Source organism: Typopeltis vanoorti, chromosome 10 (genome assembly GCF_054136105.1).
Source record: "Typopeltis vanoorti isolate ZY-2024b chromosome 10, IOZ_Tvanoo_1.0, whole genome shotgun sequence".
NCBI lineage: Eukaryota > Metazoa > Arthropoda > Arachnida > Uropygi > Thelyphonidae > Typopeltis > Typopeltis vanoorti.
The window spans coordinates 135205598-135220184 of record NC_143558.1 but is presented as its reverse complement, the minus strand read 5'-3'; the positions used below and the strand labels follow the sequence as shown (position 1 = coordinate 135220184).

The following is a 14587-nucleotide window of genomic DNA, read 5'->3' as shown; positions in this document are numbered from 1 at the left end:
GGACGTGATCACACTACAACATCTGACATCATGAACGCCTTCTGGGGGTACTACAGTCAACTCTACCTAGACAACAGTGCCCCCCAGGATTACTCCTGTTGGAATATTGACTCCTTCCCTGCGCACATCCAAGCAGGGTTGGATGCACCATTTACAGCGGCCGAAATAACATCAGCCTTCAAACAGTGTCGCACAAAGAAAGCGCCTGGGCCAGACGGCTTAAGCACGGAACTCTACCGAGAGGCCTGGGACCACATCCTCCCCATTCTCGTGGCAATCTTCAACTCTTTCCTTACCACCGGAAACATGCCACGGGAATTTCTGGAATGCCATACCGTCTTCATCCCGAAGACCAACAGGGACCCTTCTATCATCAAGAACTGGCGCCCTATCAGTCTGTCGAACACGGATTATAAGATCCTCGCCCGTGTTCTCAACAACAGACTGAAAATCGGGATGAGGTATATCATCAAAAGTACCCAAGTGTATGGTGTTCCTGGTCGATCGATGGAGTTCAATCTCATCCTCATCAGAGAAGTGCTACGTCTGGTTAACATCAAGAAGTATTCTATGGCATTGTTGACAATTGATCTCAACCGAGCGTTCGACAGCGTCCGGCATTCCTTTCTCTTTAACATCTTGGAGAAAGTCGGGGTCAGCAGTGGACTCCTCAACATCATCAGAGGAGGCTACAACAACAGCTCTACTCGTCTCCTCATTAATGGACACCTATCTGACCCCATCACCATCCAGAAAGGGGTCAAACAAGGGTGTCCCCTCAGTCCGCTGCTCTTTGCACTAGCCCTTGAACCGTTCTTGCGGGCTGTCAACAATTCTCATGCGGTTAGAGGAATCCCACTTCCTCTCACCACGGATGATTCCAAGGTAATCGCCTACGCGGATGACGTGGTGGGCACTCTTAGGGACAACGACTCCATACGGAATTTTTATACCATCTTAGAAAAGTTTAAAGTGTCGGGGTTAACATCCAACCCCGACAAAACAAAGATCAAGATGTATGGAGTCTGGGACCTGAACAACATCCCTGCAGGTCTCGTCCCTACTGCCGACCCCCTCACCATCCTGGGGGTCCCGTTTGAAGAGCAGCCCGTGCTCAACATAGAACATCTCGACAACAACACCGTCGAGAAGCTCAAGGACTGGAAAAATGGACAGCTGTCACTCTCCTCCAGGGCGACCGTCATCAAAACCATCGTATGCCCTGCGCTTCAGCACGTCCTGAACATTACTAACATCAGCGAGGATCAGGAAATCCGGCTCTACAGGAAGCCCCTGAAGTTCTTCTGGGGCAGTTTACGCCAGGAAGTTGGTCTCAACATCCTTCAACTTCCGGAGAAGCGGGGGGGGGCTTCGGCCTCCCCTCCTTTAACATCAGATACCTAAGTAATACCGCTTTCCATCTTAGCAGGATACTGCAGACCACCCATCCCTGCAGCTATCCTGTGCGGTATTTCTTGGGTCACAAGCTTCCCCTTTTTGGGATCCCAGTCCACCAGGGTCCCAAGGCGGACATTGTTCCAGAAGCCTACAACAGACTGTGCCAGCTAATGCAACAACTCCGCTCTTCGGGTGTAAACATCGCCGCGATCCGGAACAGTTCAACATGGTATGAACATTTATTTAACATCATTCATACCGACGTTCCGGATCTAGGAATTGACAACAACATCCTTTTCGGCCACCTCTCCAAACATCGAGGCTACCCGTCGAGAAAGGACCTGGCATGGAGGATAGCATATGGACACCTTCCAGTGAATGTGAACAGATGGTGGTTCAACAACACCTTGAACCCCCTATGCGACTTCTGTCGGAGCCCGGACACCGTGGGGCACGCCATCTACCGGTGTCCCATTTCCATCTTCATCTGGAGGAGGTTAAGCGACGTGCTCCGCATCCCCCTCCTGCTGCAGGAGCAGATCATTTTCCTGCAGTTTGCTCCACCAGCCAACAACAGGCAGAAGTTGCTAATCTTCATAATAAATGAGCTTAAGTATCACATCTGGAAGGTAAGAAAAAAATTTTACAACTCTGCTAATCCTCCCAGTTTGTTGGATCTCTCCCGGATCGTACTTTACATGTTCTACGGTTCCTTAAGAAGATTTTTACATCTCGAAAGGGAGGCTCTGGGTGACACCACATTTAAGATCAAGTGGTGTTCACCTCCAATCCTGTGTACTGTCAGAAACAACGCCATCAAGTTCTGCCTGCTGCTGCTTTAAGATCTCCATCTGCAGCAGCAGCTCCACTCCGAGTCATTTCCTTGGTCTCTGCGTCCCCCCTGTGGTCTGTTTTGTTCCCTGGTTTCCCACGGAGGTAGTTCGGAGGAAAAACCCAGGCAGCGCAGGCCAACTCGAGGCGGGCTGCCCTGAAGGGGCGGGTCACCTGGGCACCGGCTACCTCCGTGGTCCTTTTGATTTCCTAAGGCAGATCTCCGAGGAGGGTGAGGAAATATCACTTGATAGCCTTAAGCTAGCAAGATGAGAATAATGAGCTGAGGCCTATTTTTCTTCTTTTTCCCTACCCCTACCTCCCCACCCGCCCTTCCCATCCTATTCCGCTTCCTCTCCTCTTCCCCTCCCCTCCCCCCCCCCGCACCCCACCTTGACCTCTCTGTCACTTCCTTACCCCTCTTTTACTTCTCTTCGGGGACACTCTGACCCCTTTATTTTTCAATAGGCCGATGATGGGTTTATTCTTCACTCTCACCCACCTCAATAAAGGTCGAAACCGGTCTGGGTAGTGGCCCCTTGCCTTTAATACAAAACATCATACATCCCCTTCTTGGAGATGTGTTTTGGCATTAAGGGCAAATATTAAGATTAGTGATCGGAGCTTGTTCCACCTTTGCCACGAGTTTCCCTGGTCCTGCACTACCTGTGGGATCAGACTTGCATCAATTGCAGGCGCAAACTTGACTTTTAGTCTGTTTGCTTACTTGGGAAATGGAGTAAAACCAGGTTTAAAATTGCTTGGTATCTTTAACATACATATATATATATATATATATATATATACACATACATATATATATGTATGTATATATATATATATGTATGTATATATATATATATATATATATATATATATATATATATATATATATATATATATATATATATATATATATATATATATATATATACATACATATATATATATATATATATATATATATATATATATACATACATATATATATATATATATATATATATATATATATATATACATACATATATATATACAGGGTGTTCGGGATAAATTTGACAGTTTCGTAAGGAAAAAGAAAATCTTCTTTGTATCTATTAAATTTAATGAATTGACAAAAAAACATTACAGGCAGAGTTAATTACAATACTATCAACAAGATTTACTCAAAATAACCACCATTAGCATCGATCACAGCTTCAATTCTGCTTCGGAACCTCGAACAAGCTGATGCTACAGTCTCCCTGGGAAGGGCCGCAAAAACTGTTTTAATTTTATCCATTAACTGGGCTTTTGTATTACTGGAAGTGCGATTGGTGTCTTTTTCAACTGCGCCCCATACAAAATAATCCATGGGGTTAAGGTCTGGGGAGTTTGGAGGCCAAACATTTGGACTGGTGAAGTCGTAGAAATTTTCAGACAACCATTTTTGACTTTTCCCAGAGGTGTGGCAAGGGGCCGAATCCTGCTGCCATACATACGGCCTACCATTGGCTACCCTTGTTATCCAGGGCTTGACTACAGTTAGCAACTCCACGAACAAAGCCCGAATTCCAATGCCAGGGTTCTTCAACACCTGTTCCTGCAGATTTGCGAGGAATTCTGCTGTACGAACGCAATCAGATCGTCTGCTAGGGATCTTTCTTCTTGCTACATCCTCGTAGTCACCATTGCAAGTCTCTAGTTCATGCCTGATTGTTTTTACTGTATTCAGGGAGCATTGGGCAGCAGTCGTAATATCCTTATTTTGATGGCGGGCACGAATCATCATGATACAAGTTATTCTCTTCCATGATTCAGGTGGGTTCCAGCTATCCATCCTTTCTGACATCTTGTATATGAATGAAGAAGGGTCCAAACTTTTAAATGAAGAGAAGTGTGTGTTAATACATGTAACTTACGGAAAAATATAATTAATTATAAATATGTCAAATTTATCCCGAACACCCTGTATATATATATATATATACACATACATATATATATATATATATATTGTTTAAAAAAAGCTGGGTTTTCTAATTAATCCTCCCATCTTGCCTCAAACACCTCCCACACGTTTCCTACCCCCCCCCCCCTTGAACAGTCTAACAGCAGAAGTATGGAGAACGAATACATCCTAACATCCAAACAAGGTCTGTGAAAAATTTCTTCCTCTACTAGTCTACATATATTTAGCCTTAAAATACCCTATGAATTCTTGAGTAAAAAGCCAATGTATTTTAAAAAAAGGGACACTCCTAAACGAAAACAAGCTGTAAAATAGCTGTAAAAATAATAATAACCAACATATAAATTTAAATGGACACGTTATACCGAGAAGAGTGAATTGTGGTATGGATCTAAGAAGTATCACATGGAGTAATCAAAACTTTTCAATAAAAGTAATCATTTCATAACAATCTTATGAAGTTCAGAAATATCTCTTGCGTACATTTTGCACTGATATTTAAAATGTTCATATAAACGATTGTCATATTTGTGAAATTTATATTAATAATATATGCAGTCAATAAAATCCGTATAATGCAGGTGTTTTTTCTTTACAAAATAATTAAAAGGGCAATCACTTACACTTATTGCAAGTACAGGTCCAACTTTAAACATAGAATAACGATAGGAACGGCGACTGATATCATCTAGAGCTGTTCCAGTTGGCAACTTAATATTCAGTTGCTCTTGAACATAATGGGCAAATCTTTCCATTCTTTTTGGGGTTCCACCCATACAAACAAACTATAAAATAAAATTGAAAATTTGTGCTTTTATTTATTGATAATAGTCTGTAGTTCTGGGTAATAAAATCTGAATTAAAATATTTGAAAAACTATTTTAAGATTACAATAAAATTAAATGAATTATAGAAAATACCTTAATCATTTGATTCCCTGATTATATATTACACACACACACACACACACACACACACACACACACACACACACACACACACACACACACACACACACACAGACAATACAATAAATTTGACATAAATTTGGAGGTGTCTTATCAGTCTACTTTTTTTTTAAAATACAAAAACACTTATTCACTCATTTCTGTACCATACCTAGGTATGTTTGGGGGAAAATACGTGTGTCATCTTTAAATGATGTCACATTTTAACTAAGAGAGTCTAATATGTAGTTTGTGATGGGAGAGGGGATATATTTAGCATAATGTCTTTCCCGAAATGGGAAAAATATTGTTCTAAATATCCCCCCCCCCATCACAAATATGCAATTTCTTTTTCTTAGAAAACTTACATTTTTCAGAAGAAAACGCAACACAGCATTTTAAATAACTCGTTAAAAATGATGTATAAAAATTTAACTTGAGTGATAAACTACAACCACATTTTGACAACGATAATAATGCACTTCTAGAACGAAATTATATCGGGCTACAAAACTAACATACTGTATGAAAATTTCTGCGACTTTGCAAAAAATAATAATAAAATAAAACAACGAAAAATCGCTGAAACATTTCTCTTGTTAAAAGCTTAGGACTCGTCCAAAAATAACTTCCAGGAACATAGCAATTTACGTCCCAAAAGCATCCATTATAAATCAAACGAAACGTAAAGAGTGTTATGTAATTCATAATAAATTCCATAATATTCTTATTTACGCTCAAAGATTTGGAACAACTCTACACTGTCTGGAAGATGACGTGCTCCTTCCCAAACATTAAGACCATCCCAAACCACCTAGATAATTTATGTAAAATTGCAGCACTGATTGAGTTGGCAGTCAACAGCAGTAAAACTTAAGTCCTAAACAAAAGAATAGAAGGAAATAATAGACTAAATGACCACTCTTGAAAATAATTTCCGTACCTACTTTGATTCATACACTGATACTTTAAGTGGCTTAGTGAAAAAAAAAACCCACAAAGCTTCTTACTAGTGAGTAGTCAAAGTAATCAACTCAGCTTATTAAAACGAGACTTGTGGTACAATCTAGATCAAAGCGTTGTCACAAAAAAAAAAAAAATACATCGAAGTGATAATCATGTTCTCAAAACTAAAATTCCCCCATCAAAGCAGCACTGAGTTCAGCGACAAATTGAGGACGTGCTGCTCTGGACCTCAATCGCTACTCCAACACAGGTGTTCGATGGGGGTTTGAGGTCTGGACTGTGCGCAAGACAGAGAAGTCGTTTATCACCCATCTCTTCATACCATTCCATAACAGCTGCAGCTTTGTGGCATGGGGCACTGTCGCGTGGAACCCCGAACAACGACCAGTGGTCCCACTCGAAACTAGCTCAATGCACCTCACACCATTACTCCTCCACCACAAAACTTTACTCTGGATACAACACTGTAGTAACAACCGATCACTAGGCTGCCTCATCACCTAGACCCTGCCATCAGACTGGAAACAGGTGAATCTTGATTCATCGCTTCAGAGTACCGTTTTCCATCGGTCAATTGTCCAGTTCACAAACTCTTTGCACTAGGCCAGATGATCCGCCTTGTTCGTTGTTGTGATGTTCGGCTTGTGTGCCGCTGCTTTTCCGCGAAAATCCAGTAAATGGAGTTCTTTTCATACAGTATTAGTGCTCACCATGGTGTTACTGGCGCTCTGGAACTCATCACGGATGGCCTGTACCAGTTGTAGCCGGTTTTTGCATGCCACCCGTTTTAACATCCTCCTGTTTCTGTCAGTCATTTTCGGCGGCCGCCCCGATTGTTTTCCTGCACTAGGGATGTCAGAACGTTTCCATTCGTTAATCACATCACTAGCCGTTGATTATGAATGCTCCAGTTGAGCGGCAATGGTACGTATGGACGTGACAGCCAACGATGACACCTCTCTCGATGTCACCGAGTCCACGTCGTGTTGCCATACGACCTACATTCAACTGCTACGATGACATACGGCTTCCTTCTATCTGTACACCGGTTTGTATGTTATTAAAAAACCTGGAATGTTTCATAACTTCAAATAACAGAGGTATCCGGAGAATCATTGGTAAATAGTGTATAAGCAGCGAAACAAATTGAAAGGCAAGAGTGGAGAGAAACAGCAGTGTAGTCACCCGTGATCATACTTCATGAATTAAATTTAATGAAGCACCATACAGCGAGGAATAATCAGTAAACCGATCATAACTTGGATGTTCACAAAGCACAGAATTCTCTGCCTCTACCCGAAAAACACGAAATGGCAAAGAACAAATATTCTAAAATAAAATTACTTGCATTTCCTTTTTCACAAGGAAATCCTACTAATTAATCCTGATCAGTAATAACAGAGAAATATTTCAAAAATATTCCAAAAAATAAGGGAGAGTAAACAGCAGGGAACCGATAACTATAATATTTCTTGAAGTTAAGAAGAAAACATGTACGTTAACGTCTAATGAAGTCTCGATAAGATATGAACATTAGTATAAAATATGATCCATAATTACTATATTATTGAAACGGAAGGATGAAAGATAATTAACCGTTCCTATTTTTTTGCCGATCCATTCCTAATACTGGAACCGGATCCAATCTTTGATAAACAGTGAGTAGCCCAGAACTATGAACTAATGAACCGATGCTGTTGAACAATGAACTCTTACAAGTTGGATTACCTCCGACATCGAGATATTACAGAAATTCACTATTTCTCCAGCTTAGGTCTTAGACTCGTGAAAAAGGTTTATTGCAATTAATTTTCCTTCAGTTTTCATGGTCTTTCAACTTGGTTTCCATTTTCCTATTCGTCTAATTATTACATCTTTTCTTCATTCTGTCAACATGCTTTTGCTGTTCCTTTGTTTCCTATCCATTCGTTCATTGGTTGTAAGGCACACTTTATTGAAATACACTACAAGGAACATAAAATAAACACTTTCTATATTTTTCGTTCAACTTAATTCGGTGTTAGATCATCCTGCTTATTAGAGATCTAAAATGCTATGAAAGCATCTTTAGAGTTGGATTTCTAGATTATCCATTCATGTTCATTCATTCACAGGATTTGACATAATACTGTGACAACATAATACGGTGACAACACAATACTGCCAATTATGGGATTTGAACTTCTCATGGGCGGGACTGATAATAAATGAGCAGTTATTAGTGCACTTCATTGTTTTATTATGCTTTAAACTTTTATTTTCATTCTGCTTGCTTTAAAACAACGCAACATTCGAACGGAAGTCGAAGCCCAACTTCAAATGGAAACGTTTACAGGACCCGCGATATTAAGTAAGAATTGAAAATTCAAATTCTTGAGTATTTTCAATCTAAGAGGGAAGCAGGCTTTCGGCAGTCGGCGAACTTCGCAACTATTTTGCTGATTTGCTAACCTTAGTAATTTCATGAATAACGAGGTGCCATATCTAAATGGATTCGATTAACGTGAATACTTACTATTCAACTCTAAATTTTATAGATGAATTTCAATTATGATCATCACTACTAGAAGAATTTAAAAAAAAAGGGTAATATTTCAAGTTGTACTACATAAATGTTATCCTAGCAGTGTACTCCTAAGTTTAAAATTTTCCAAAATAACGATATCAAGCTAAAGTTAGTTGTTTATATATTGTAAATTGATACATGATAGTAGAGTCACTTAGGCAGCGAAATCTTATTTACAAGTCCCATACTGATTTAGACACCCTGTCTTACTACAGATCACCTTTCTAGATCCTCGATCTATGTCACTGCGTAAATGAGCCCTCCGCATTCCTTAAGGTTCTAGATGCTGCTCTCAGTTTCAATACTAGTTATCAAGTATGAAGCAATCTCGACGATCTAAATGATCTTTGGACAGGATTCTCGAGATATATCTCGATGTTCTTATCGATATACGGTCTAATCCAGCTGTGTGGCATAGAGTACATAACTTCTGTTGCGCAGTAATGGGCGTCGGGACATTTGCCCTTAGGTTAAAAAGACTGGGTTCAAATCCCAGAATGTAAAAGTTTCCAAGGGTCTGGGATGGCATGAACGTTTTAAAAGTTTCGGCATAGCGACGCGAGAAATTTTCTGGTAAATAGTGAAAAGAGACATTAAACCGTGCATAACATGAGACTACAGACCACATCTAAACTGTGACACCTTTCAAATTATCATTATGAAGTATTGATATTAAAACAACGCAGTACACTATTCGAACAAGGGAACATAACATAATCAGTTCTGGACTTATGACCGCTCGTACTTACGACGTCCATCCCATTGACCCCTTAACGTACCAATTAAAAATCAGAAAGCGGTCGTTTTTCTGCCAATTTTTTTGGGGAGGGTGATTTGCTGGATCAAATTCATCATTATTTGAAAAATAATGATGAATTTGTACAAACGCAAACGAAATAGCCGATACACGCCATTGGCAACTTTTCTCGGCTGAAAGGAAATAGGCACAAGATCGTCTGGCGCCTATATTCGGTTGTATTTATATATGAAACCAAAATTCAAAATCAATTTTGGTGCAATAAACAAAAGACATGTCACAGACGTCTTTGTATGTTAAGGGTAATTCGTTCACCGAATACCACATCACTCCTGGAACCCATGGACTAGTATGTTATTGCTGCCTTCAAGGCACATTATATTAAGATTGAAGATTATTTCATCAAGAAAGCTTTAACAGTTATAGTATCTCTACCTCTTCAAATACAGAATAATTATCTCGAATTCATATCCCTTATTTCTTTAAGAAATACTTTTACTCGGGCTATTACTGCTAATGAGGGAGAAATCCTCATAGACTTTTGGAAGGAATATATTCTTACACTGCCCGAAGAAAGTGGATGCAGAATGGAATGAGATGACAGCAAAGTGTATCAATGATATTTTGAAGAAGTGGCTGAAAATTATGTTCATCCATTCATAGGATTTGACAAAGCCAACGCTTTACAAGAGACTGGTGACAAGATAATGCTGTCAACTACGGATTTTGAGTTGGAGATTGACAATGAAGATGAAGTTGAAAAGAATTACAAAATCGGAGGAAAACTCACGTTATCTTTTTCTTTAAACACAAATTATATCAACAAATGACCAAAGTATTTTTGATAACATTTCACCTAGACTTACACATACTGGATAATATGTGGATAATATTTTTGCAATTTGGAATGGCTCATATCCTCTGAGTTACAGCAGTTTCTTTCGAAATTAGTACACTTCACCCCAGAATCCAATTCACCTTAAAAGAAGAATTAAATAAACAATTAGCCTTTCAGATCTAATTCTTCGTCAACCAGATGGTAGCCTACATTTTTTAGTTTTTCGGAAGAAGACTCATACAGGCCGTTATATCCACACGAATCTCATCACCATTCCTAGTCAAAAGGATGGATCTGTTAAAGCTTTAGTATACAGTGTCCGTTCTTCATGTTCTTCAAGCGAACCTTTCCAGAAAGAATTACGACATATTAATTCCACCTTTTTATCTAATGGTTTTAAGGATCATTTCATCAAAAAAAGCTTTTAATAGTTATAGTATCTCTACCTCTTCAAATACAGAATAATTAACTCGTATTCATATCCCTTAGGTGCATGGTATTAGTGAACGCATAGCGAAAGTTTTAAAAAAACACTGAATATTTTTGTTGCCTTCGTCATCAGAAAAATCTCCACCTTTCTCGCTTCTCCTAAAGACAAGCTTCCACCTCTCAGTTATCAGGGAGTCCATCAGATTCCATGCTCTTTTAAGTATTTTATTTCACACAAACAGGAAGATCTGCTTTTATTCGTCTAGAAGAACACACGTCTTATATTAATAGAGGAGTCTGAACAGTCTGGACTTGCGGAACATGCTATCGACAACAAACAGAGTTCACTCGAAAAAAGAAGTCGTTTCCTCATAGGAAGTCTTGATAAAGAAACGTGTGAAACCTTACTTCATTGTCCGAACTTAAGATTCGATGATTTATGTGTATCCCCTTTGTGGGAGACAGGAGAGATTAGCAGATGTGAAAAGTACTGACTTCATTTTGCCTAAGTATATAGTTATATAATTTATTTTAAATAACTTAAGAAATTCTTGACCTTTTTTAGTTATCGTACATTAGCTACTCAGGTGACTCTTTTTAGAATTCTCTGTTATTGTTTAATAGCCATTCTGTAATCTTGCACTGATGATGCCTACGATACTTAGGTGAAAATTCTACGTTAAAGTTTTTTACGTGAGTTTTCCTCCGTTTTCACAATTCTTTTCATTATGCTAACTCGTAGTATTTCATTATTGAAACAGAAGATGAAGTTGGTGGAAGATGAAGACACTATAGCGATAGATGCGCAGAAAAGTTGTAGAAGAAGAAAGAATATGGGAAAAAAAAAAAAACAAAAGGACAAAAAGAAAAAGCCGATTCTTCCAAAAAGTTTAGAATGGAAAAATTGGCAGTGACATTTGCTTCTTAATAAACCAGTTCGTTTGTTTAAACTGTAAGGAAATGAGCTCCAACGTAGACAGATTTTTGCAACGTATACAGAATAATGCAAGCTGCATTTGCTTGCTAGACAAATTTGTGTAGAAAGCAAAAGGCAAACTGTGCAGACTAAGTTGGACGTAATGTATAAATAGAGGTTGATTTCTTCAACCTCTGCTCTCACCTCATCTTTATGAGTGAAAATACATAACCTTGCAAAAGTTATCTAGTAAACCATCATTAGATCAAAATTCCTGAATTTTAAAAATTTGTTGATGAACTAGTCTTCTCATCCAAGGAATCGTCCATTTAATTAAGCAGCAGTTTTGCATAATTACAAGTGGCGGCTGGAGCAGTTCTAATAAACACCTAGAACTAAAATTAATTTTATCTTCTTATATATATATATCCTAAAAGAAAATGAACAAATTATTGCAATTTGATTAAAAATGGGCTTAAGCGGTTCTAAGATATGTTGTTTCTTGTGGTTATATCATTTGCTTTAATATCATGTTTGTTCTAGGTGTTTATCAGAGCATTAGCGCCCCCACCACGTACATCTGCATTATATGTTTACAGCGAATTACTTTACTGTAAGCGCTCAGAATCATTGTACACGTAATTTCATTATTATTACAGTAAATAATGTATACAGTAAATTTATATGTTATATTTGTATATTTTATTATTTCACTCCAAAAAGAATAAAACCAATTAAAAGTTTAACAAAATAGATCTGCACATTTTAGTATCCAGGCATGTTAACTGTTAACATATTCATATGATTTCCAGCTTACGACCTTTTCAATTTATGATGGGATCGTTGGAACTGAACACAGTCTGAAGTCGAGGAGTAACTATAGTTTCGCCTCACGTTTGGATATAGCTAATTGGAAAAACTGGAGAACAGTAGAGCAGGATAATCAAATCATGGATAATGGAAGTCCGAACAAAACGCACACAATTCATCTTGGAAAAACAGCCAACATGCTCATAAACTCAAACCAATAAAATCGAACACAAAATACTGAAAGTCTTCGAATTCTTTTTATTAAACATTATTTTTGCACTCTAAAATTAATAACTACTCTTACAATATTTTATAGTTTTTTTTTTTTTTTTTTTAAATTTACTCACCTTGACATCTCCAAACATTTCTGGCAAATTGTTAGCCGTGCTAAGGGAGATGTGATACAACACATCTTCTAACATTTCAGAGATGTTCGGATTACGTAAAATAATGCTGCCATCTTCGGACCTGAATGAAAGCAATAAAAAAAGGAGTTAATTTTATTCGACACCAGAAAAATAGTTAGCGAATTAATTAACTATCTAATATTTTCCTTAATGGCTTATGACAACAACCATTGTAATAACATGATCTCCAGTAATTAAAATTGTGACGTAACGATAAACACCTACAAAAATGTTTAACTTCTTGTTGTAAAGCTTATTCCTGCAATGTCGGAAAAAAAGAATTATTGAACCATATCTGTCAACGTATTTGGTATATCATAATACCAAACCACTAGAAGAAAAACCGTTACGTTTGATTCAACTAGAACGTCTTAGTTCGTTTTAAAGCTAGTTCTCAAGTTAGTCGATCTCTAGAACAAATAAGTAGGATTTTCTCCGAAAATAGCTTGAATTTTAATCCTGCATTTCAGAAAAATGAACTGTGGAACCAGCACTGTCTTAGATAGCATTGTGAATGTCAGGGTTTAGCATAACGCGATGGCAGTAAAATCTTTGGTAATCGTGGACTCAGCTGTTGATGACAGCTGATGTGTGTGCGTGAGGACCTGCCAGCATCACCATTCCAATTTCCAAAAAGTTAGTAAAAGCAAAAGAGCCCTGTTTACTATCTTTGGGGAAATTAAAGAGAATCAGATTCTTTTTTCTTTTTAATTTTCTCCCATATCCGGTAAGTAATGCTTGCATGGTTATAAAACTGGAACTCACGATATCTGCACATATACGTTACTAAATCACATTCATCAGGACAGTTGGTATGTTTACATATGTAGTAATTTACGATGACAATTCATAGGCCACCTACATGACAATATTTACGTAGACGGTCAGTAATATCATTATTACTTAGCATCCCAAAGGAGTCATCGTGAAGGGCACTGTCCCACCCACGTACTATACAAATCCATTATCCACATCATACTATCAATCATTCACCAAAGAATTGCATAATCCAGTATCCATACTCTCACCCCCATCTATTGCCTACTACTTGTATTTTTACCTTGTTACTTTGAGTGGTTCAATCATGTGAAATCAAAACTGAAGCTGCCTAACTTTGTACTTGGACAAAAGCAAGAAGATTCGTCATCCCATTCTTTAGATGAAAGAAATTTTTTTTCAGAGATTTATCCCTGCTTCTCATTAATTTATGGCGGAAAAAATCTTAAAAAAAAAATAAGTTTTTTTCCATGTAGAATAGGATGACCAAGTGGCTCGCATGTATTTTTATAGTGATATAAATTAGTTTTTAGGCAACATTTCTTGAAAAAAGTAAATCGGAGTATTAGAATTAGAAACAGATGAAAGCTTCTTTGTCAACTCTCAGAAAATCCTTAGGACTGGCACTGAGAACAGAATTCAATCTGTTGTAAAGTAAGAAGTTTCATTACTGAAAACGTTATGACGCTACGAAGACCTGACATCAGTTGCAAAAACGATTTACGTATTTTCAGTCTTATCATTTTTATTAAATTATACACCCTTCAGTAATTGATTCTGCATTTCTACCAGCTGAAAGAGGGAATCGATATCAATTTACTTAGTTACGTTCACGAATTATTAAAGACCTGAATGACCACCGCAAGCTCATATAGGTCATTTCATCAGAAAGTCGTCTGAAATAAAATGCTGAGTCAGGTCACTGTCACCAGAAGCGCTCACCCTTAGAAAAAGCAGAAATAAGCATTCCAAAGCAAGCATAAAATAAGATATC

At 37.9% G+C, this 14587-nt stretch overlaps 1 protein-coding gene across 1 annotated transcript in view; it reads right to left on the bottom strand.

Moving 5' to 3' along the window:
- Window positions 1-14587, bottom strand: part of LOC150102821 (uridine phosphorylase 2) — a 78650-nt gene that overhangs the window by 47283 nt on the left and 16780 nt on the right. The window contains exons 2-3 of the mRNA XM_090398805.1: window positions 12757-12877; window positions 4804-4965 (exon numbers count right to left, since the gene is read on the bottom strand). Of these exons, the coding sequence (XP_090254931.1) occupies window positions 4804-4965; window positions 12757-12877 (283 nt within the window). The remainder of the gene's footprint in view (window positions 1-4803; window positions 4966-12756; window positions 12878-14587) is intronic.